This window comes from Cygnus atratus, chromosome Z (assembly GCF_013377495.2).
Source record: "Cygnus atratus isolate AKBS03 ecotype Queensland, Australia chromosome Z, CAtr_DNAZoo_HiC_assembly, whole genome shotgun sequence".
In the NCBI taxonomy this organism is placed as follows: Eukaryota; Metazoa; Chordata; class Aves; order Anseriformes; family Anatidae; genus Cygnus; species Cygnus atratus.
Genome location: NC_066396.1, coordinates 81135179 through 81161256, shown reverse-complemented (window position 1 = coordinate 81161256; position 26078 = coordinate 81135179). Strand labels below are relative to the sequence as shown.

The 26078-nt window shown below is 38.4% G+C and overlaps 1 protein-coding gene across 1 annotated transcript in view; it reads right to left on the bottom strand.

Annotated features, from left to right (window-relative positions):
- The window catches only part of ADGRV1 (adhesion G protein-coupled receptor V1), a 293879-nt gene that overhangs the window by 71894 nt on the left and 195907 nt on the right, over window positions 1-26078 (bottom strand). Inside the window, 2 exon segments of the mRNA XM_050716548.1 lie at window positions 8241-8419; window positions 18215-18331. Coding sequence (XP_050572505.1) covers window positions 8241-8419; window positions 18215-18331 — 296 coding nt within the window.

Sequence of the window (26078 nt, the reverse complement as noted above, 5' to 3'; positions counted from 1 at the left end):
ACATACATACTGTACATATATATACATATATATATACACATACTCATATATCCTATACACATATATCACACATATATCATACACATATATCCCATATATATATATGGGAATGTCTCTGTCGTGGTGCAATGAAGACACAAACCCAGCAGCTCTGGTTCATTAGAAACATTTCTCATATTTCTCATACAGTAGCGCACAGCTCAGCATGGTCTAATTTACCCTGCCGAGAAGGGCAAACAGTGAATGGTGAGATCTCAGCCAGTGAAAAATACATGTTTTTCGCCCCACTGCTTTGGCTGAGTAGCGCATGCAGCATTTGGCTTCGCATCTGGATGCCAACGCACCATTCTGCACTGAGCTCTAGCAGTAGAGGTTTGTAAAAGATCCTGGATGCTTTGCCAGTGAACTGGGCAGAAAGGAAGAGGAAATAGAAGTGGCTGGGATAGCAGGACGCACAACCTGCAGGGAGAGGACCACGCAGGGAGACACTTCCAAGTCCGTATGGAATATAAAACAAGGAACAGGCACTAGGGGTTGGGAATTACACATCCATTCATCATACAAACCTCTTTTAGCACTTCCAACAGTTCAGCTGGAAACACTGAATTCTTTTCCTAGCTGTTGGCTTATTCCTGCATGTAAAAGTCTTGTGTTTCAAATATTTTGTTCTTAAGAATGAGAACTGCATTCAGCACTTTTGAAGCAATAATAAGAGACTTCATCCAAATACTTGGCCAGAAATTAACTCACTCAAGCTAAAAAATTCCTTTTACTGGGAGTGGCACTAGTGCCTGGGATTAAGAAAGCAGAGCTCCGTTTCAGGGAACAGCTGGTAAGCCAGGGACCTGTGCCCAGGCCACGTGCCAGCAATGCAAGGTCAATGCACCTTGGTGAGGCTCAGCAAGGCTTCCAGCTCTTTGGCTGCCTGGGTTAAACATCAGTGCACCAGCCTGGCATGCATTAGGTTAGAGAGAAGGTATGACTTCATCTGTAACAAATAATTGATGTTTACAGGGTCCTCCTTGTAAGTGCAGGCAGTTCTGGGGGCTGCAGCCTTTGGGAGAAAACTCCATGAAGAGTAGCGTCTGGAAAGGTGCTTCAGGAAGATTTTATCCTTAAAACAGCATCAAAACAAGTGAACCTCAATGGGTAGGTACTAACAGAAGGCATTATGAGCTATTAAATCTTACTTTTTTGTTCAAGTTGAGGCCTGAGCCTAGACTGCCCCTCACTCCTCCACCTATCCCTATGAGTTAAAACTAAATACATCTTTGATGGGCCTTGCCACTCAAGCTTCCAGCCTTGGCAATACTTTTAAGTAAATATTTCTCACCACTTGCAACTTTTATGCACTTTGCATAACACCACATCTACAAGCAGGGCACAATCATTCACAGCTTTGTGCTTCTTTCAAGCCTTTGCTATGCTCCCTAACAAAGTGCTTTACCACATGAGAGTGTCTCCGGAAATAAATGTACAGTGTTTTTGTGCACTGTCCAGTGCTTCACATACTGATTTAGTTAAACAAACCAATAATTAAGACATTATCTCAGAACATTAGTTGTCTTCAGGCGTCTGTTTTATCACTAATTTGGGCTACAGCCCAACAGTGCATGACTCACCAAAGAACTGAGCATGCAGAAAGCATCTGTGCCACTCGTCTTGTTTGAAGTTCAGGTTTGACTCCCTCTCCTGAAGATAATAAAGTGCCCTTGACCCATTCCTGCAGGAGGACACATACGCCCGGTACTGGAGCTCATTTTTAGTGAAGTATCTTTTCCAAACAATGTTGGCTGTTGCTCCTAGACATTAATACGTACCCTGTGCCTCAGTCAAGGTCTTGATTCAGAGAAACAGCAGTGTGAGTAACAGGAAGAGTTACTCTCTTAGTCACAGAAAAAAGTTCATAATTTCCAGTTCTCTGTAGTCTTGTGTTCCCCCGTCCCTGTATGTGGCTGCAGACACAGATTCAGTGACTTAGCTGGAAAAAATTCTGCCTAGTCCTATTCTGCACAGAAGATAGTAGAGTTTGTTTTTTTTTTCTAAAAAGGAATTTTGCTAGACAATCTTTTCCCATTATTTCTCATAGATATCATGGCAGATTATACAATACAGAGAAGATACATTTGTGAGAACATTTAGCTTAGCCTTTTTCTGCGGCTAGGTGCTATCATCGCTATCACTGAAACCAAATACAAGTTGCTTCTATAATTTTAAAGGTTTTAAAGAGGAAAATGAATGAATTAGGTGGAACCTCCTGATGTAAAGGGGAGATCATTCTTGCCTTGAGAATATAGGTCATGCTAAAAAAAAAAAAAAAAAAAAAAGAGAGACAACTCCAGAAACTGAAGGGATTGGCAGAGGGAAAAGAGCTCATAAGAGTGCAAGGAACAGGCACCCAAATGTCAGAAATGAATGAAAAAAAAACACATCTTGGGAACCAAAGGAAACTATACAGTTTGCTTCAAGTCAAAAAAATAGACTAAAGCTTGACTAAAAGTGTGTGTGCTTGGAAACCAGCTCAACCAGTTTTCACAAGGACATGGGCAGGGAGATATTTGTTTACAATATTTTAAATTTCTACTCTATCATGTCTAATTACTTCCAGTTTTCTCCATTTCAAGTGCTACTTGTTTTAGTTTATACTGTAATAAAAACAGGCCTTTGGGGAGTTTTAAGCAGAAGGTTTAGTCAGATTCAAACCTTAAAGCTGCAACACAGTTATGCACAAGAGTACTTCTTACATTTATGAAAACATACTTTAATGTTATTGTAGGTAAGACCTTTAACCACCCAAGTGCATCAAAAGTTCGAACTCCACTAACGTGTGATTCTTGCCAATTTAAAAGTGGTGCATATTTTTCTAGCATGTTATACTTCTGGACAATTTCTTGGGAACAAGTCCAATGAATGTGACATAATTAACATTTACACTGATCTGTGAACAAAAACTGATACAGATAATTAAGTAATTCTGGCATCTGTTCTCAAAAAAATGTTGAGTAAAGGCAGAGCCCTGTAAACATGTGAGGTTCCACTGACTTCAAAGGGGTTTGAAATTTGTATGTCTCTGCAGTGTAGACAATTAAGTTTCAGGGTTATATGAGAGAACAGAAAGCCACCATATTGGTAGTATGCCCATATCAGAAGTCCTTTTCTTGTCTCTTTGTTTTTTAAGTGTAACAGAGTTATAAGGTGTCATGAACCCAAACCCAGCTTCTTATGTAAAAGATGACCGAGTTGTTGCTAGCCTCAAGTCATTTGTCAGTTTGAGGTTTTATAACTGTACCTGCATTGTTTCTAGAACTGTCTACAGCTGGTAAATCCCCCGTGAAGCAATCAAAGACACATACAAAGCAAATACAACTGACATTTTTCTTCAGAGTAACCACCAGTGAGACCGGGATGAAATTGGGAGCTAGATTTTATGTAAGTCTTCAGATTTCTTTCTCTACCTCTCCATTGCACGTTCTGCCTCTCTTTGCCTATGTCTATAATTTCAGTTTGCTTCCATATGTTTCCCACCATACCAGGTGAACTGTGTCTTTGTACTTTATGAGGGCTATCAGAAATAAACTACTCAGATTAAATGTGTTGTTAAAATTAAGCCCACATTGAGAACCTTAGCTAAAAGCTGTTCTAGAAGTAAGGCCATGATGGGCTAGCAGCATGTACCAGGACAACAGCAAATTTTGAGCTTTCTGACATTTCACACTGAGCTTTGGAATTTGACTTAAAGCTGAACTTTTGACTTTTTGTGAACTCATCTTGATATGGAGAGGAGGGAACTCGCTCGTCACAGGCATAGGTGTGGATCTAGCACACACCTAGGTACAGATTCCTAGGGGAAAATAGGCATGAGAGGAACAGTTTGACTTCAATTTTGCTTTGAATTTATTATTATTTTTTTTTAATTCATAAAGCCAAACTATAAACAGAGGAGGAATTTACACACACTTTGGCAGCCCAAGTGTAACATCTGTGTGCATACACTTCAGAGAAGATAGCTGTCTGACAGGACAATGGTATAAAGCGACAAAATGTTTTATTATTTCATCTGCTCCTAATTCCTTTCTTAACAGGGAATGACACATTTTTACTGGTTTGAGTTTTTCTCATTCCATAAGAAAAAAAAAAATATATATTTGAAAGAAGAAGAAGGGTGATGAAGGTGTAAGGGCATTAAAAATCCCAGTGCAGAAACAGATTTTGGTTTTGGTTTATAACCTGTAAAATCAAGTAGCAAATGAGTAAAATATTTTTTTAATGGAATAGAAAAGGTTATTTGGGACTTGAGTTCTGTCATTGTGTCATAACACAAAGTCACAGTGAACTCCAATGTAATAAGAAATGGCAGAAGGAAATACTTTTTAGAACAGCATGTACCTAAGTGGTTATTTATGTCATTGGAAAATATTTAGACAGAGATTGCAGAAAATTCAAGCAGGGATTGAAAAATTACATGTACAACATAAAGACTCAAAGATATAGAAGGATGACGTACTTTTTTTTAGAGAAATATTAAACCACCTAGTTCAGAGCTTAATTCCAATTTCAGTTACTAGCCAGCCGAAATGATCTGACATCTTTCTCAATAATCTGCCTCTTATCACTAAAAAACATTAATGTCTTAGCCATCAAAGCAATTCTTAAGCATTGATATATTCTTAGAATACGGTTACTAGAGACCAAAGTAGACAATATACTTGAAATTTTACATTAGAGATTTTATTTCCAAACATTGAGAAACCATGATGCAAGCCTTCAACGAGAACTTAAAAAGTAAAAAACAGAATAGATGGTAAATGCATATGTAGACCCCTTCTCCCACATTTCTCTTGTGTTCAAAGACAAGTCAACTGCACACAGAGAATTTGAAGTGCAATGATGTGATTGAGCAAATGGTTATTACACAAAGAAGTTATGCAGAGGGGCAGTTATAGACACCCGGATGTGAAATAACTTATTATTCTTTCTAAAGAAGACATGAGAACCAATGCATATTTTTTGAAGGGATCAAATCTTATTACTTTCCTTACTAAATGTATTGCATCAAAAATTCCTAGAACCTCCATATTTTTCATTACAGATATGCAGATAGACTGCTTTCCCACCATTCAAACCCACCAGAGGCAGTCAGTCATCTCAGTCCAGAGACATTTCATTTCATTTGACTTATGTCAATACCCCTCTCATCAGCAACTTCTTCAGTCCTACTCAAACTGCCTTTCACCTCTCCACAATTTCATAACCAATTCTTAATTTTTGCCAACTATTTCCTGAGTAATTTTGCTGTAATTCTTTAATCCCACGTACAAATACAAAATGTATTGCATTCAATTATACCGCACAGAAGCAGCCTGTGACCTGGCACTGCTCAGTAGGTCTCAGAGCACAAACCTCCTTCCAGTGCATTGGGGCAGAGCACTGCTGGACAGAGATCTTCGACTGCCAGCACCTTTGCAGTGGGACAAGGAAGAGTTGGGGCAAAAGCATGGGCTCCAGGCACCAGAAGCTGAGCAGAGAAGATCTCGGTGTCCACAATAGTGGTCTGCACTGCAGACTCTGCTCTAGGTAAAAACCCTTGCAAAATGGCAATGAGATGGTAACAGCTGAGCAACAGGGTAATTAGCAAAGGGAGGAATACAAGAGCCCTTTTTTCATGCATCACTGAACTACTGTCCAAAAACATCATGCTACTTGGTGCATCATGATATGGAAAAATTTACCAGTACCATAACATTTCTCGTAATGCCAAAGACTGCAGTGTTCATACCACATATAAACTCAGGCAATTATGAAGATAATCACCGTCTCTATACTACTGTTATCATGATGACAGTCTGTTGGTTTTACACAGTAACATGTTATGGGTGTTACAAGATATTGTACAAAATATATATTGTGTAATTTGTACACAAAATATATATTTTGTGTAAAATTTGTGTCATATCTAAAGGGTAACACTTCTTTTGAAGTACAAAATCTAACACAGCTCAAATCATCTTTTTATTCAGTGCAAGCATATAAAGACGTTCTTTCAGCATAAGTTTCAGCTTTTAATTTCAGCTATTAATTGTGCCTATGGCATTCTGGTCAGGAACAAAACAGTCAGTTAGACGCCACTGTAATGCAAAAATGAGTTTCCTGAAGGAGCGATCACTTAGGGAGAGCTACAAAAACAGGCTTCAGCACTTTTATTACTTTAACCTGTCTTCCAACTCTTATGTGAAATGAGATTCTTAGTAGCAAACCATTATTCTCAAACTATTTCTCAGGCTGATTCTGAAGTTATTTTGCAATGACCTTGACTTTGGAAATCTCTTTGTTACTTTTTCCACTACTACATCCTGGTTCAGAGAAAACAAACAAAGTGGTGTGGTTCAATCCTCTTTCCTATATTCTGGCATTGAAAGTCCTCTCAATAATTATGAGAAACTTTTCAAGTGCTCTTCAAGTTAGGATTTAGCACTTATGCTATTTATGAAAATCCTTGCAGTTATCTCCTTACAGTGTTCATAATGACTGAGCTGGAATGAACTGCACACTCACTTAGCTTAGCATGATTTCTGGCATTTGCAGACTTTAATAAGATGCATGAAAAGTTTTATATTTACTTTGGGAGTGTGAGTTGGAATTAGTAATTTTCCACTAGTTAGTATTTTTATCACAACTAGGGATTTTTCCATGTTTTTGAAAAAATTAGACAAAAAAAACACCAACCTGTAAAACTGTGTTTCATTGCATAATGATACCATTAGCCCACTGTCTGATTGCAATCAGAAGACTTGATTAAACACATTTCTTGTGTCTACTACGCACAGAGAAGCATTTTACCATGGAGAAATGTATAATACTATATTGTTCACATTGTTCTGTGGAGACACATCTGCATGTATTGCATGGTACATAGTTGATGCAGCACTCGCTCATGTAGCATGAACACTAGAAATGGTGTGCTATTGTGGACCTTGGATACTCTCCCAGGTCAAGAGCTGGTGTCTCTTAATGTGGCAGCAAACCTTGGCTAGCCTGGCTAGACAGCTTCCATTACTAGTATAGCTCATTTATATAAAATGATATAAATGGTATAAATCAGGGATATCTTGCAGGGATAAGCACTTGTACAAATAATATATACGTTCATGCAAGTAGTATTTATAAATGCAAATACAAACACAAATATACTGAATTCCAATATCTACTCACAGTAAACACAGTAATTCCCTTTCTCCAGGAAAAAAAAAAAAAAAAAAAAGGAAAAAAAAAAGTGCACTGAATTTTTCTGGGTTGTAATGGAATGATGCACATGGTATCCTACTCCTTTATGGAAGACAGATGGATGTTCTCCTGTTTTGGGCCTGCTCTGCAAGCACCCCCATAAGAAGTTTTCATAAAAGGAACTTGTATGTTCTTATATTAATTTAAATAGAAGCTGTGTGTTTACTTTTCTGCTGTGCAAGGAGCATGTAATTAAGGCACAAAGTAAGCAAGCATAATAGCCTCATATCCTAGAATAGCTATTACCATAGATTAACTTTGCCAGAAAAGGCGCCACAGTAAAAGAGGTAGAGAGGATAAAAAAATAACATAGGTGTTTATCTATGTATCTTTCCACTTAAATGTCTCAAGTTCTATGAAGATGTATTTTGTTAATTAGCACAGTTTTCTGTGGTTATATATAGCTTTGAAAGGGCTGTGTTAATTATTGGCATTACAGCAATGTTTAGGTTGAGAACAGTTTGGAATAGAACATGTTCAATATTCCAAGAGAAACACTTCAGGAAATATATCTGACATGTTAATATAGTAATATTGCTTAGCAGAGAATATTTTTAATAATCTAAGTCAAGAGGGTTGAAGGTTTCTTTGGGTTTGTTTTTGCTTTTTAAATCACGGAAATGAAATGGAAGAAAAACACACTCTTCTGCTCACTTCTACAGCAGTGGCTATTTCTATCCTTCACTCTGGAACTGCATCACCTCAGAAAATAATAAATAATTTACCCGCAAGGCAGTTGAGCCCAAGCTGGCTCCACCAATGCTCAGGATGAAACTGTGGAGAAACTGGAATTGTATGGAAGGTGCAGCACTGTATATGGGTGACATGTCTATATGCAAGCACATTAAAAATAACTGTAAAAATTAAATTAATTAAAAATTAAAAAATTAATGTAAAAAATATCTATTGAACTGTAAAAGTTCAATAGATAGCTCATGGATATTTGAAGGGAAACTTACAGATCACTGTAGACCAGGCCATAAATCTGGGCTGTGCTGTGATGATAGATTCCTCTCAGAATAATCAAAAGCAGGATCACAATAAAAGCTGGAAGCCCCCAGCTCAAAATGAAGTAAAGCAGATAGCGCCTCTCTGTGTGTTCATCGTTCATCACCAGGACGTACCAGAAATTAACAGCCTGAAAAATAATGCAGAATATTAATCAGTAGACTTAGTGGATGATTAGCTATCCCAAAGATTAAATCACTCTGAATGTCATACAGTGTACTTCTGTCCCATCATGTGTCCAATATATGTCCCAACATAAACATTTTTCAACATATTTCACTTTCATTTTCTTCTCTTAAGTAACCGAAAGAGACTGATTATAAAAAACTACGCTTAATTATGTAATTGTTAGACTTTCAATTAGACTATTAGAGAGGAAGGGACACTCTAGAAGAAAACACTATTTTCGCTGTGCAAACATTAGCTTTCTTCTTGGATTTCCACACTGTGATATAATATTGCTAAATCTGATCTGTATTAAAAGTTTTCTATGCTATTTTTCAGTTGTATGTGACTTTTTGTAGGAAAAGCACTATCCTCCTTCAACATTTCAACATGTGGTATGAATATAGGAATACCATTGCAACCAAAATTTTAATGTAACAGGCACAGAAGTGGAGGCATTCACATCACAGGCCCTGATCAGACAACAGAAAGAGAATTATTAGCCAGGAGAAAGACACAAAGTCTTTGTGCATACGATTATGCTGAGACCAAAAATAGTTGATCTGATAGCTAATAAAGTTTATTTCTGCCCACGTGATATGCTGACTTTGTTCCATTCTACTTTTCTGAAAGAAAATGATAGCAGTTTCATTAGAAGAAACTCACAACTTTTTATCTCCTTTGATCACTGTTTCTGTTCTTCTCTACCCGAGATGGAAGAGACAGCCTACTTGCCTTTCTCGCTGCTCTAAACATGAAATACTCGACTAGTCTGTACAGAGGATTGGACTGAGGAAGACAGAGTTTCTCAAGCAATAATATATACAGATTTGGAGGTTGGATAGACTGGTAGTGTAAATGAATAGGAAGGGGAGAATAATGAAAAAAGGCCACATCTGGAGTGCTGGGTCCAGATCTGTGCTCCCAGTACAAGATAGACCTGGAAGTACTGGAGGGAGTCCAACAGCAATGATCAAAGAACTGGAAAGGAGCACCTCTCCTATGAGGAGAGGCTGAGAGAGCTAGGACTGCTCTGACCAGAGAAGAAGATGCTCAGGGGAATCTCATCAATGTCTGTAAATATCTGAAGGGAGAAACTGATGAAGAAGGAACCAGACTCTTCTCAGTGGTGCCTGGTGGCAGGACAACAGGCAATGAACACAAATTCACATACATGAAATTCCATCTGAATACAAGAAAATACTTTTTTACTGTGTGACGGTGGTCAAAGAGTTGCCCAAGTTGCCTAGAAATATTGTGGAGTCTCCTTCTCTGGAGATACTCAAAAGCTTCCTGGACATGGTCCTGGGCAACCTGCTTTAGCGGACTGCATGAGCAGGGATTTGGACCAGAGAATTTCAATATATTCCTGCAACTTTGGTGGTTCTGTGATTCTGTGCACTATTAGTATAAAAGTTTGAGGGGAAATAAATAAATAAATAATGAATGAATGAATGTAAACTCATATGCATCTTTACAATATTCTGCATCTTCTTATGATCAACTCCTCATCAAGCAGCATAAAGAACTTAAAAATATGTATGAATCAAAATGAAAAAGTGGAATAGCTAACATCTCTTGAAATAACTGGTCATATAAGTATGGAAACCACTCAAGTAGAACAAAATATTCAGAGTTTTACTTGGATTTTTGTGTTTGTCGTAAGAAGTTAATAGAAGAAACATTTTCCAATGTGGTATTTTTTTTTATGCACATTTGTTACTGTTTTCTAATAAAGACCCAAACCATCCATGATCAGAATGTTTTGCAAAACATTTCTTCAGCGCCTCTACTTCAAACCAATTTAAGCTACAAACTATACCAGCTACAGCTGTGCTTGTTATAAAATTATTTCTTAGCCTCCTATATGTGATAAATAAAGGATTACTTTTACCTTTTTCTAGCTAAAACACATCTAATTCAAAGTTGTGCCTCGAGGGTCTCTTAATATTCAGAGCAGAGAGGACAGACTTCTTCAGGCACCCAGTGATCCTTACCCAATCATATTCATACCTCTCCACTGAATTTCATATAAGACAGGAATATAATAATGTTGATTTATAATGTTTCATGTAATAATGTTGATTTATGTGCTTAACTCACAGCTGTCTATTGCTAGGATAGGTGAACCCCATATTCAGAGACCAGAAAATTGCAATGAAAAACAAATATTTGTGTTTGTGAAATTTTGCAGATTCCCTTCAGCCAACAGGTTGTCTAACATGTTGTTCAGGCAGGCTGAATTTTTACAATCAAGTACTTAATTACTGCTTTGTGGATTGCTTATGCAAGTCTCAGCAGTTAATTTTTATTATAGGTGTTGTTCTGTGATTTATATAGCATGAGCATACAATACTTTCTATCATGGATCATAAAGCACATTACATTTGCTAACAACTTGTTTTCAAAAACAATTATTAGTTTAGTAAGCATTTTTGAATGCTGCCCTAAAGACTGACATTTTGTATGCCTGGTGTATGTAGTTATATTGATAATATAGGAATTATGACGTTTGTTATTGTCATTTGGTGACTGGTGCTATGTGAACAAAGGCAAATTTTGTTTTCCTTGAAAGAATACAGGAAAAACCTACTGAATAATTGTAACTTTCCTGTGTAACTTAGCACAGAAAAAAAAAAATAATTAATCCCATTACTGGACATTCATAGGAATAAAATATTGAACAGATGAAAATTTGGGGAAAGAATCCACACAGAGTTTGTGAACATATTTTTCATACTTCCTGGCTGTTCTCTTACAATGCACTTTTTTTACTTTTACATGAAATTGAGAACTTGAATTCAAGATTTTATTTGTCACCTTATTCTAATAAACATTCCCTGTTCTCAAAAGAAATGGATGGATGTTAGCTGTGCAGTGAAACATGAGTGAAGAAATGTTCAAATTACGTGTCTCTGTAATTGTGACTAGGCTGTGCTTCAAACTGAGTGTTTCCAGACAGCGAATCCTTCAACCAATCTATGCCATTATGCTCAGGGATTGTTGGTTCTACTATTTCTGACTACCCAGAGAATATTGTTCTCGGCCATGCAAGTGAGATTGCTTTCTAAGAAACTGTACTTAATGTCCTTGCTCCATGTTTGTTTAGTCATATTTACCTGTCTCACCTCATTTGTCACAGAAAACACGTTTAACACTAGTACTCCAGCAAAGACGTAAGGGAGTTTGGGTTAGTTTGCTGTTTCCTGTGCAGTGACATTTCTATCTTGATAATTACAAGTTCTTGTCTTCCACCTTTTGAAGTTCCAAAATTAAATCAATGAAATGCAAATACTGGTGCTAATTTTAGCAAATCGTTTCCTGTTGCCATGCTGCAACAATAACCAGTCCTACAGAAGAATAAAACATACAGTCCACTTCTCGACTGCTCAGGTGGAAGAACAAATGTATAAGTTGTTATTGTTCTGACGCAGGATACGAAACTACTACAAATTCAAATAGCACTCTAATGAAACAATGCTAAGGTAAGTGAACCTTTTTTTTCTTTTTGAATGAGGTAATCAATTGAAATCACCTTCCTGAAACTCGAACGCTTTTTATTTCTTTGTTCATTCGTTTATCTTTAGTGATACCTGTGGATTTCAGGTAAACATTAGCTGCAAGACTTTAAATAAAAGTTTTCCCTGCTCAATGGGAAAGCTTCTATTTCCCTACATCCTTCTTTTTACGAATAGCCACAGCTTTCATTTTTAGAGTGGCCGCATGGTTTTTTGTAATTCCTTTTTGTAAGCTGGTAAACAGCCCATTAATCATGCTCAAAAAAAAAAAAAAAAAAGAAAAAAGAATTAAACATTGTAAAATAAGTAATTGTCTTACAAGTCTGCAACAAATTTATTAAAAAAAAAAAAAACAACCAACCAAACAACAAAAACTTTGGTTACCACAGGTTACCATTAAAAATCCACAAAGGACAAGGATTCAGGTATGGGTGACATCAGGCTCATGACATTCACTCTGGTTTGCTTTGTTTATTGAACTGCCACTTTCTCTGCTTACTCCACTTTTACAATGGATCAAAACAGAACAAAGAGTCTGCCTTTTACCGTAATTTTTCTCTGTGTCAGAAATTACAGCTGAGGACTACATAAATTTCATTCTCTCCTCAAAAGACAGTTTTCACCATTATTGCACTCTTGTTCTTTCTTTTTCTCTTTTTTTTTTTTGTTAACAAGTTAGAAAATGCCAAAAGAAGAGAGTCATGTTTCCTGAAAAATGGTTGTCACAAGAACGACAGAACACTGAAAGGCACCCTTAGTTTGTCCCCCTAAGATAAGCACAGACTGCATTTGAACATACAGGCTTATGTTGTAGCAACATCCATTTGTATGTGGGGACATTTGTAAGAAGGAAGTCTTCTGAATTTCAGCATTAGTACAAGGCAAATATTTCAGGCTAAATTCATGCTGTGGGCACAAAGTGTAATATACACCTTGCTTACTCCTTTCTTTCTGCAGTCAAGACTGCCTCATCCTTGAAAGACTGAGTAATGTCATTAACATTCTGCAACCTACAGAAATTGCCTTTGGTCATAAAATGGAACTGGCTGATGTGGTTTCCAAGTCTCTCTTCATCACATTTGAAAAGCCCCGGCAGTCAGGTGAAGTCCCTGGTGACTGGAAAAAGGGAAACATCACTCCCATTTTCAAAAAGGGTAGAAAGAAGGACCCGGGGAACTACAGACCAATGAGCCTCACCTCTGTGCCTGGCAAGATCATGCAACAGATCCTCCTGGAAGCAATGTCAAGGCACATGCAAGACAGAGGTGATGTGAGACAGCCAGCATGGCTTCACCGAGGGCAAATTGTGCCTGACCAATCTGGTGGCCTTCTAGGATGGAGTGACTGCATCAGTCGACAAAGGAAGACCGAGTGATGTCATCTACCTGGACTTCTGCAAGGCCTTTGAGATGGTCCCACATGACATCCTGATCTCCAAATTGGACAGAGATGGATTCAAAGGATGGACCGTTCAGTGAGTAAGGAATTGGCTTGAAGGCCACACCCAGAGAGTGGTGGTCAATGGCTCCATATCCAGGTGGAGGCTGGTGATGAGTGGTGTCCCTCAGGGGTCTGTCTTGGGACTGCTACTGTTTAATAGCTTTATCAATGACATAGACTGTGGGATCGAGTGCACCCTCAGCAAGTTTGCAGATGACACCAAGCTGGGTGGTGCAGTTGATACAACAGAAGGAAGGGTTGACATCCAATGGGACCTGGACAAGCTTGAGAAGTGGGCCAATGTGAACCTAAGGAGGTTCAACAAGTCCAAGTGCAAGGTGCTGCACCTGGCTCAGGGCAATCCCAGACAGGAGTCCAGACTGGGAGAAGAAATCACTGAGAGCAGCCCTGCAGAGAAGGACTTGGGGGTTCTGGTGGACAAAAAGCTCAACATGAGCCAGCAGTGCGTGCTTGCAGCCCAGAAAGCCAACTGCATCCTGGGCTGCGTCACCAGAGGGGTGACCAGCAGGGCGAGGGAGATGATTGCACCCCTCTGCTCTGCCCTGGTGAGGCCTCACTTGGAGCCCTGCGTCCAGGTCTGGGGCTCCCAGCACAAGAAAGGTGTGGGGCTGTTAGAGCAGGTCCAGAGGAGGGCCACAAAGCTGATCAGAGGGCTGGAGCACCTCTCCTGTGAATAAAGGCTGAGAGAGCTGGGGCTCTTCAGGCTGCAGAAGAGAACGCTTCACAGGGAGACATCGCTGAGGCCTTCAAGTACCTGTAGAGGGCTTACAAAAAAGATGGAGAGCAACCTTTTGCTCGAGCAGATAATGATAGGACAAGGGGGAATGGTTTAAAAGTAAAAGAGGGGAGATTTAGATTAGAGGTTGGGAGGAAATTTTTCACTCAGAAGGCGGTGAGGCCCAGGCCCAGGCTGCCCAGAGGAGCTGTGGATGCCCCATCCCTGGAGGTGTTCAAGATCAGGTTGGATGGGATCATGAGCAACTTGGTCCAGTGGGTGACATCCCTGCCCATTGCAGGGGGGTCGGCATTAGGTGACCTTTAAGGTCCCTTCCAACCAAACTCACTCGTTTATTCTATGATTCTATGAAATCCACGCATAAAATCCAGGAAGCAAGACAATACAATACAAAAGGAACACTCAGACAACCTTGTGACAAGGATGATTTGATGTACCCTTTGTTCTGCCTCTGCAGACAGCCCTTTCTGTCCTTCTGCCTCTGAGGTCCTTTCTGTTCCTGCATTTTGGCAAGCATGTGGGCAGTAACTGTGTGGGTAGCATAAATAGTGATATCAAATGCAAGCTTACAAGAAGCTAAAAATGGAAGAAGAATTAGAATACTGTGCTATGTGTTTTGTTATTGCAACCATTAGTAAAATATAATAATGTTTAAGCATCTAGCTACATCTAGCAACATGCAAGAGATACATAGACTAGGACAAAAAAGTAAGGAAGTTGTCCTGGAATCTAGAAAATGAAGGATCTGGACTACAAAAATGAATATGTATAGTCCAACTTACTATTAAATCTGAGTTTTCCAATTGACATTTGTTGCCTGGAAATGTTGCTCAGTCACCTTTTCATCACTTAATATTGTCTGGATTTTCTGGATGTTTCAGCTCATAGCAAGTTGCACACATCTGCACACAGCTCACACTCAATGGTCATGTTTATCTACTTCTGTGTGCAGTGGTCAAGCTTGGCACTAGCAAATACGTATAGAGTGATCAGGCAATGCACTGTTCTGTGCAGCCTTGCAGATGGCAGAGTGACTGCATGAGCAATACAGAATCTGTTCTCATATTTTCACTGTTTCCCAGACAGAATTATGTAAGTCCCATGTAAGTATAAATGTATTATTAATTCTGCACACATGATCTGTGTGTTCTAAGTATACAATGCTGAGAAATACAAACAGCAACACAGAAATATAACAGAAATACAAAATGTCCCATGAATTTAAACCTGCCATTCAGACAGCTGTAGCATCTAGATTTTCCCTGTCCAGTTTTCCCCGAGATCCACAGCTTTTTCTAATAGTGCTGTGGGGACCAATTCAAGCACAGAGATGTCCCTGTCACTCCTTTAGGGTGCTGTCATTGCTTCCTCAAGGCTTTGGGTGGAAATGCAAATGGAGAATGAATGACAAGGAGGTCTTGACAGCAGAGTAAGGCAATCTGTCTCCATCCCTACTGCACTATTAACAACTGAGATTCCTAATGATATGGACTGCACTGTAACCAAGATAGCTGTTACAATTCAGAGGACAGTCCCCTCCTCTCCCAAATTGTGTCAAAGAAGGCTGACCCATCTGCCTACTCCAAACTATCCCTATGTCCAAGGCACTGTTTCTCTACTGCAGAACAAGATAAAGATGAGATACACCATCAGTATAAGGAAATTCAAGGTTCAAGCCTGTATCCAAAGAATGGTATTGAAACCCAAGTCTTCTCATAGGTCAGTTGAGGGCTCCAGTCCACAGAAAACTCAAGGTCTTCTGTTGATCTGAGTCATCAGACTTAAATCACAGTAGGGAAAGAGATGCAAGAAGTAGCAGCTAGAGAAGTTCCTGCTCCAATAAATATATAACTATTTTTATAAGCTGGGACAGTTCCAACAAAATTATTACTGCAAAATAAACAATTGCTAGGAAGTTAATTCACTTAGTTCTGCTATGAGAGATATAAATTCAGGACCTACTCTCTATCAAGAGGATTAGATTGCAGCTGAGGGCTGGATTCATTTACATTTCAGATGATTTCTTTCCTTTTGGGTCTTTCAAACTACAGAAATTATTCACAGATGAAGACCTGCACCTAGAAAAAGGGCCATTCCCCTTAATTCTGAGTTTTACTCCTGGCTACTTGTCAGCTCATCACTCAGCACCTTATGAAGGATTCCCTCTTAAGCACCTTTGTCACCTCAAATTTGCATGAAGAGTCCTCATGACTAATACAAGCCCGAGGCCCCACAAAATCAAATGGCACATACAAGTTCATAGGATTTGGCAGAAGTTTATTCCAACAAAAAATAACAACAGATTTCAACTATAGCCGTAAAAATGACCAGCTGTTAACAGTCAACACTTTTTTTTGTTGTTGTTGTTGTCATTATAAGCAATTAATCCTTGGAAGAGCAAGCATTCCAAAAGGGAATTATCTGCTACTTAGTGTAATGTAACACCCGTAGAGTGGGAACATGAAGTCCTATCAAGCCACTTTGCAGTCAAAACATGAGATACCCTAATAAAGTGGTAATTTAAAAGCATTAATTTGCCTGTCCAAAATAGGAAACATTCAAGTGCTCTGAAGTGACTTAGGAATGAAGTAAATGAGGAGCTGCGAAGAAGACTGAAATATATCTACAGGTCACAAAATAATTTAGGTTAGTCAACCTAAGAGAATGTCATACACCAAACAAGATGAAGGAGAAGATGAAGAAGAAAAAAATCAGTATTGACAGAGTGAGCAGAAAGAAACATCCACTAGGGAGAATACTTTTTCTGGCTAACTGTATACATTCAGGGGAAAAGGAAAAAATGACAATAAAAGAACATTACTAGAGCAGCATTACTGCCTCACTAGAGACAAAGCAGTTCAGACGTCTGTTCAGTATGGACCAAACAAACCAAGGACAGCGCTGCATTTTTAGCAACAATTGCAAAAGCAACATAAATGACAGACCATCTACATCCACATCTAACTATACCACAACACACACACCACATTAAACAGTACCTAAAACACCCATTCACCCCTTTCTCCATTAAGTCTGTAATGTGCTTTTAGACGATTTATTTGCTTCTCTTCTTAAAAAGCGCTGTTAGTTAGTCACAGTGGAGCTGTTGAACAGCCTTTTAGGGTTCTCAGTGAATGTCAGCCTGACACAATCCCAAGAAAATGCCTGATACCACATGAATATCACTAGAAGAAAAAGTTGCATTTGGATATATACCATAATTTGCAGTTCCTTGTTTGGTCTGACAACCTACATATTAGAGAATTGGTATAGTAATGTACATGGCTACATCTATAATGCTAAATGCTACAATAAATGTGCTATAGTGAAATCCTATTAAAATAACAGACAAAAAAAAACTCATAATTTATGCATTACTGTTAAATGTACATTTTTTCGAAGAGAGTCTGATAATGTGTTTTCCAAACAACCTCACAGGTTGCTACTTTGACTGAGTTACAACTGATACTTTTCCATGACAAATTTGATTGTTCACGGTCTTCCACGTAAGTTCAATTATTTTCTCTATCATGTACTGTTGTATAATAAATCAAAATTCTGGGAGTATCTACGAATGTATATATTCCTTATTTTAATGCAATCTTATGAAGCTATGTTTGTCATATTATACAAGTCTAATGACTAAAACACTACTGACTCCAAAAGTGACTGTAGTTTATACTTGCATTTCAACTTTAAGAGACTGTTTCAACAGACCAAAGAAGAGACATTTAAAAAACCAATAAACTCCAATAAAACAGTTTTTCAGTGTTTTGAGACAATAACTTCTATAGGACATAGTGAGATTATTATGCAGTTGTAATGGATATTAGGGGAAAAGTCTTGAATATTTACTCTGACACTAGGTTGAATAAAGAATATATAATGCTTTGCTTCCCCAGCAGTATTGAATTGCAGATACATATGTATAGTAAGAAATAATAGAATCACAGTTTAAGTATTAAGTTTTTTAGTATTAAGTATTAATATTAAGTATTTTAAAGAGGTTTTCGGAAGGGGGGTGAAAGAGGATTTTGAGACTAACCTGAATAAGCATCCAGCTGAACTGGCAGAGGTAAAGGTAATGCGTAACAGATGCAAGGGCAGAGCAACTTTCCTCTGAGAGATGCTGGCTGAGGTAAGCAGAGGCCAGGAATGAAATCTATAAGAGAAAAATAAACACATATTGAAACCAAACAAGATTATCTTAATAATAATGATGAGGGAAAAGATGATGTTATCTTCAGTTTGAAAGTAAAATATACAGTAAATTACAGTTCCAGAGGCTGAGCAGAACCTTGGAAAAATACATTTAATATTCATCCAAAAGAAATGACCCTTTAGCAGCATCAGCCACAAGACCAGCTTTACACTTCTTGAAGAAAACTCATATCCATTACATCCATATCTGAAAAGACTGTGGAGGGATTTAATTTTTATTGTTTAATGTTGTTACTCAGACTATTTACTATGCAACATTGGACACCAGATTTTGAACTGAGGTTGGAGATTTTCCTCCATAAAAAAGGAGAGATATTATCTTCTGATTTCAGTAAGGACAGAAATTTTATTGAATGGTATGAAAAATAGTTTACTGATATCATAAATTTGTTGTGTTTTTCAAGTATATAATTTTTTTTCCCTGCAAATTGTAGTTGTGCAAATATATTGTTTAAAAACTTTCATTGCTGTTTAGACTTCATATGGACGTATTACCTTCCACCTTTTCCTGCTCATTGTCTTTTTCACCCAGATGACTTTTCTTGATTTGTCTTCTATTAGTATGGATGACAGGACATGAGGACCCCAAATCTCCTCCGATTCTCACACGTACAAATCTGATTGTTCTTACTTTGCACCACCGTGAGAGGACAAGTGGGCCCACAGTTTTCCAGAGTCTGAATCTAGAATGTGTAAGATCTATCCAAGCTGTAAATTTCAGATAATGCTCATTTCCAGGAGGTCCAGAAAAAGCAACACACCAGCATCTGGGCTTAGCTGTCTCACTGGAAATTTTTATAATGTTGCATATGTCACCACCCCATAATGTATAACTCCGGAATATCACATACAAAACTACTATAAGTTCTATCAGCTTTCAAAAACCCCAAGCAAACAAACAACAACAACAACAAAAAAAAAACACAAGCAAACAAACTCAGGAGGCATTAACTGCCTTCCACACTGTCAGCTGCAACATTATACCCCATCACATAACATGGTAACAGTGGGTAAAAGCGAGTATGAGCCTTTCTGCCGTTGCCTAAGAGCAGGCCAGGATTTCACACTCACCAGAAAGCTATAAATTATTTTCCACATACATGCCAAATATCAAGGGACAATATGTCAGTGGAATAAGCAGCCAATCTGTTGTCTAAGGTATAAAGGTATTCCACCACTGACTCTGGCTCCACTGAACGCTACTGAACAATACCAATATAAAATTTAATATTAAAACACATCTCAGAAACTTTCAGCTTTGTCTTCTGTGAATTTATTTAAGGAGGAAACAATTCTACAAGCAGGCCTCATTAAAGAACTACAGTGTTCACATAAAGAAAAGCTTAGTTTACCTACTGAATGCCTGCAGTAACTGATGATTTTTTCCTTTCCATTACATAGAATACTATTTTGAGCAACAGCTCATTAACCTGCTGGTAATACAATTTGTAGACTGTGCCGGCTGCTTTAAAACAGAGTTAGTGAAAATGTTTTAGGAGATGGGTGGAGAAGGAGCTTCAATTACACCAGATGAGTTGGTATATACCTGGGCATCGTATTTATAAGAGAAATGCACTCATACCCAGTGTCTTTTCTATAAAAATATCTTTATAAAGGCAGTTTTATTGACAAACACTGCAGCAAATAGGTATCTGTCATGCAGACAATGTTATCTAAGAATGAAATGAAAGAATATGAATGAGCAACTAGGCAACAACTGGGCTAAAACCTATTGCAAGATGGATTTCATTATCTAAAGAAAACAAATGCACTTTTAGTATTCTGTGTTGAGTTAATGAGGGTTCTGCTGGGAACTGAAGCTTGGCCATAGTAACACAACCACTTGGTTATTAAGAGGTTAATACACAGCCTAATACAGACTGCACTTTGCCAAGTGCTGACACTGCTGAAACAAATGTCATTGTCTGGAGTGGGTTAAACACAATTGAAACTTGTGTGCAATAGCTGCCTTCCACTGGGGATAAACACAAGAAATGTTTGTGTAAACAACTGTGCAGCACCAGCTCGCTCAAACCACACCAACAGTGCTTTTCCCAAATGCTTGTACTCACAACAAGCTAAATACAGCATGCAGGTGGAGGGGCTCTGCCAGCCTTTGTTCCCAGAAGGTTTGTGTATATGTCAAGGGCAGATTGTCACACTGGAGACAAAGGAGGGATGAAAGGAGAAGTCCTGGGAACATGTTTTTGGAACCTTCTGGGCTGAATGTTGGCTTGCAAGAGTTTTGTATCTGCAAAGAAAGTGTCACTGCTAGCTTTTTCCTGTGTTTCAATAAAAATTATTTTTGTGTATTAAAATAATAATAAAAAAGAGGTACCTCGCTCTGCCAAGAGTTTTCTAACAGAACAAGGCTAAGAGGCCAGAGGTTTGCTAAGCTTGTGTTCCTGTCATGGATACTGACCAATGTTGGTGAGATAAAACAGCATTGAAGCTGAAGTAATCACTCATCTAAGAAATCATTGTAATTAATATCGTTAGAGTGTCTAGACAAAAAAAAAAAAAAAAAAAGAAGAGGCAAAGAAATATCTATTATTCTCATATGATTCTTATCTTGCATCTTGGGCAGAACATACAAGTGCTCTACTAAGACCTGGATTATAGCACAGGTGGCAAGCCGTATTTTGAAATGTTGGTACGAGAGGCTGTACTTGAACTGTGCTGTTCTGACAAACACTGGCTGCATCGTGACTCACAGCTTAAAATGCAACGCACTGCGACTTACCAGAAAGACCAGGACTGCAGGCCACTAAACAGGCCTCTCTCTTGTAATCCCTGGGATGTTTAGGGAGACATTAAAAAAAAAAAAAAAAAAAAAAAACCTTCCAAATAAATCGTTCCTTACTCCTTACTGTGTCATGCTTTCTGTACTTCACTAAGTTTTAACTGCAGTGGGCAATCTTTTGTACTGATGAACCTCTTACTTAATAAGGGAAAGATGTACCTCATATTGGAATAAGTTGTTCCCTCTTGCAACATTAAAAAAAAAAATATAGGGAGTGTTCCTCTTGGTACCAATTGTTCAGAGCTCTGTTTATAGAGATCATATGATTGCAAATGTCCCTTTGCAAATAATCTTTGTAACCTGCCATTTGGTTCTATGCAGAGATTATACATATAATGTTTCTGCCTGCTACTCAGTCAGTCTTGCCGACAAAATGATTTAAGTAAAGATAATAACTGACTTAAGTCACTCACATAGGAGGCTGCTCATTTTGTTAATTTGTACGTGGTATTTCTGTGCCACACTCAAAATCAAAGTGATAGTGTACCACACAGAAGATTCTTCATCACAAAATTAAAAGAAAAAAAAAGTTTGTTTTTAAAAAAAAAAATACACAAAAATAAAAAGCAAAGAGATCTTTGACAAGGTTCCTATCTGATAGTCATTTACTCAGTAAATTAACCAAAGGATACTGCAATTCCTTTGTAACACTAAGATAATTACCTAGCAATTATATGCAAGGAAATTAAAACCTGAGCATTCAACCTAGGTCCTCAGCATCAAATGAAAAATGAATAAAAAACAGATTGTTTACAAAACTGAACATTTGTGTATGAAGATGGTGTTTTTGAACTGTCTCACTCCTCTTCTAGTTATGAGCCTTCCAGTTTCCAGCTTGCACTTGTTTGTGGTCAGCTTCTATCTGTTTGTTCTGCTGGAAGCCTCTCCTGCGTTAGACAGCATTTCATTTTCCCTGGGGTTTGTGCTGTCATGAATGCAGGGAAAGCAGCTCTTGTGCGGAAGTCTTTGCAGTGTGCATACCAGTTTTGTTCTCCGTTTCCATACCAATCTTGCTTTGGTTCTGTGTGTCGTGAGAACACTCACTCAGACTTGGATGAAGAAGAGTTGCAGAGGTCTCAAAAGATTCTCATCCAGCAATGTTCTTAACTTCCTGTCTGCCCTGAAAATGCTTCTGCTATACAGCATTACCGTTACCTCATGATCATCTGCTACACCCAGCTTTTCTTCTCGTTTCAATCCGTTTCATGTCCCGCTCTACTCTGCGCTGGTGCGGCCTCACCTCGAGTACTGTGTGCAGTTCTGGGCACCACAGTACAAAAAGGACGTTAAACTGTTGGAGGGTGTCCAGAGGAGGGTGATGAAGATGGTGAAGGGCCTAGAGAGGAAGACATATGAGGAGCGGCTGAGGTCACTGGGCCTGTTCAGCCTGGAGGAGGCTGAGGGGAGACCTCATCGCAGTCTACAACTTCCTCGTGAGGGGGAGTGGAGAGGCAGGCGCTGACCTATTCTCCGTAATCACCAGTGACAGGACCCGTGGGAACGGTGTTAAGCTGAGGCAGGGGGAGTTTAGGCTGGACATCAGGAAAAGGTTCTTCACTGAGAGGGTGGTCACACACTGGAACAGACTCCCCAGTGAAGTAGTCACTGCACCAAGCCTGTCAGAATTTAAGAAGCGATTGGACTGTGCGCGTAGTCACATGGTCTAAAATTTTGGGCAGACCTGTGCAGTGCCAGGAGTTGGACTTGATGATCCTTATGGGTCCCTTCCAACTTGGGATATTCTATGATTCTATGACTACCTCTTGCCAGGGAGAAATGTTTTGCTGTTAGCCTGCAAGTTACGACTTTTCCCTTCGGTCTAGCAAATAGCACCGTATTTCATGATTCAGCCTTCAAAGCTGTTCACATCTTTCTCCACACTACCCAATACCACTTTGTAGTGTCAGTGCATCTCTACTTTATGCCGTCAGTGCATTTTGCCCAGGCATGTTGTTTTCTGTTCCACGGACTGGTCCCTTCGTATCTGTGAAATGCCTCTCATCACTCACTGCTCTCTCACAGCTGTCTTCTTCCCATTACTCTGTCCCTTCCCACACTGGACTAATCCTCTTCTATTATTATTTTACTAATTATGTGACATGTATTTATCTCATCAAAGAAAAACATCAGAGTAGTCTGGCCTGATCTAAGTTGAAACACAGGGGAGGTCTTATTATACCCTTCATTTATCTCTGTGCCTTTTGATACATTTTTTTTTTTTCTGTCATATTTTTTCTGAAGCTGAATTAGTGGTCCTGCAGTCGTCAAGATTACTTCTCCCTATTTATCTATTATTTTTCGGTCACAGAGTAGCACTCTGAATGAAGGACTTGTGAAAAATACATGCTACTAGACCTGCAAGGTCTCCTACCAGCATTTTTGAAGTCGGTAATAGGGATGCTTCTGTTCCAGCACATGAATGCACCTATCCTTCAGGTTCCCCTCATGCCTCAGAAGCTGCAACCTTCACACCAAACTATTCACTCTATCCTCTATCTTGCCTTTATTCCAGTGGCAATCTTCAGAGTCACTCACTATCTTCTCTGAAATTATGAAGATTTTCACTTTGTTAGTTTGGAGTCATAATTAATATTAATATTTCCTTTTCCTGCCTCATGGCACATTTTTTTACCAGAAATTTTGCATTATTTTATCTTAATTTATATAACTAGAAAAAATACAAAAAATTCCACACAAGACTACACAATTGTCATATAACGTGACTAACCACATGTATATGGCATATTCATTTATGCCAACTACAGGTGATGCAGGGAAATCAATCAACTTTCTGTTGCTAAAAGAATTTATTAAAATATGAATTCAGAATTAGCAGAGCTAGATTTTGTTTGTTACAGAAAGTTACAGAGAAAGCCTAAGTGAGAGCTGCCTTTCAAATATTGTATAAAAGAAAAAAAAAGGAAAGACATGAAGGTTGAATTGGCATTGACCATGCCAATCAGCCAAACAATAGTCGACTGAGAAGTAGATTGGCTCAAACTTAAATAAGAAGAAAGAATACATAAATTGAATACAAAATAGCAGTAATTATGGTTTGCTATGGTAAGTGTGGATATGCTACCATATGATGGACTTTAAAATGAGAATAAAGCATTTGATGGATGGAAACAAATCTTATCTTTACTTTGAACCATAAAAGTAATGACCTTAAACTGTGTACGTCAGACCAGAATGGATTGTGCCTGTTTTTGGACAATTAGAGTATGTACAAAGCTCACATAATTTAGAGCATAATATAATATTTGGTCACTGTACAATCAAATCAGGACTTATGCATGGGAAAATTTACCTGTGCTCAGAGTTGTGAGTGACTGCCTTTGAAGAAACTTAAATATTAATGAATTGCTGATTATTACTTTCAGCATTTCTCATTCTGAGTGCAGGCAACAGCACAAATGTGGTTTTTCAAGTAGCATTGAACCATACAAATTTGCAATGGTAACTGGGCATCACAGATTTTCATCAACTCTACCGAACACGTATTTCTCTGCATTTAGAATTTTGAGAGTGATAACTCCACATAGACATCCAAAGTGTCAGTACTTCCTCTTCTGCACTTCGGCCTGCACTGCATCTTCCACCAATTGTTCTGAACTTGTTTCTGCATTACAATAGTTAACAGTGTGACATCCCTCCAGAACCTTTCCACAGAAATGTAGTACATTTACTGCATTTGGAATACTTTGATGAAAGAAGATTCATTTGTTTTATATTTAAATGATTATTTCTCCTTGCTTTTTATGGCAAATTATATTGTATCATCTATTCCTGGTCAGAGAATATGCAATGCCCAATAAGGAGGACAGGAACAATTCCTGTTGAAATCCATAATAAGTTAACCATGTTCCCCTCAACTTGAACCAGTCCATCTTAAGATTCTGTGCAGCCTACAATTCAAGAAGCACTGAAAGAAATATCTTACAATGATCAAGGTATATCTGATGTGATATTAGCTACACAGCTCCTTCACAAATACTAGAAAACTGATGCTTTCAGCATTGATATTGTAAATGTTCAGATAAATCCCCTAAACAGTGAATAAAGGGTAGAAGTGAAATAATAGAGCAGTGAAGTGTAATCAAAACCTGTTGTAATTTTAAGAATTGCAACAAATATTTTCAAACATGGAGAACAGGTCTGAGAGTAACAATCTTTGCCTTGCATTGGAAGAAGAGCTGAGGAAGCAGTATGTTGTTTTGGGGAAAAAGAGGGAGAACAAATTGCTCTGCTCTAGAGCAAAAGTCGCAGAGAAGGGTAACCCAAGCAGGTGCAAAGGGCATCAAGCAGTAGAACAACACAGGGTGGGTTCTGGAGGAGCACGCAGGGATAGGTCCTATGCATCTGCTGGTTTCACTTTCTCATCCAAGCAGGAAGCACCCCTGCCTTCTACATTTCTTCTCAGACTTCCTGAGAAAAATATCCTTTCCCACTGGGAGAAACCCACACACCAAGCTGACAAATGAAGAGCATGTCAGTATACTTATGCTGCATTTTTTGTAATTTCTGCCTCACAGTACGAATTCACAAAGCTTTACACATTGCCTTCTTCTAGCCATAAATGTCTTCCTGTAGGTCTTACAGAAACTGATCCTGACAGTGGCCATTTCATTTCTCACACTAAGTAAAAATATTTGCTTTATTAATTTTATTCTTTTCTAATCCAAAATTTATTCCTCTGTTCCAGAAAGGAAAAGATTATCTCCTTCCTTGTACAACTTGCTTACATGCATTTCTACTAAAGAAGAAAAGAAAACAAAGAGCCCAGCCACATGCTATCTGTCCTTATACCAACAGAATCTCGTAAGAGGAAGACTATCACAGGCCGAATTTACTGTGGCTTGTTGGACTTAATTGTGATGAACAA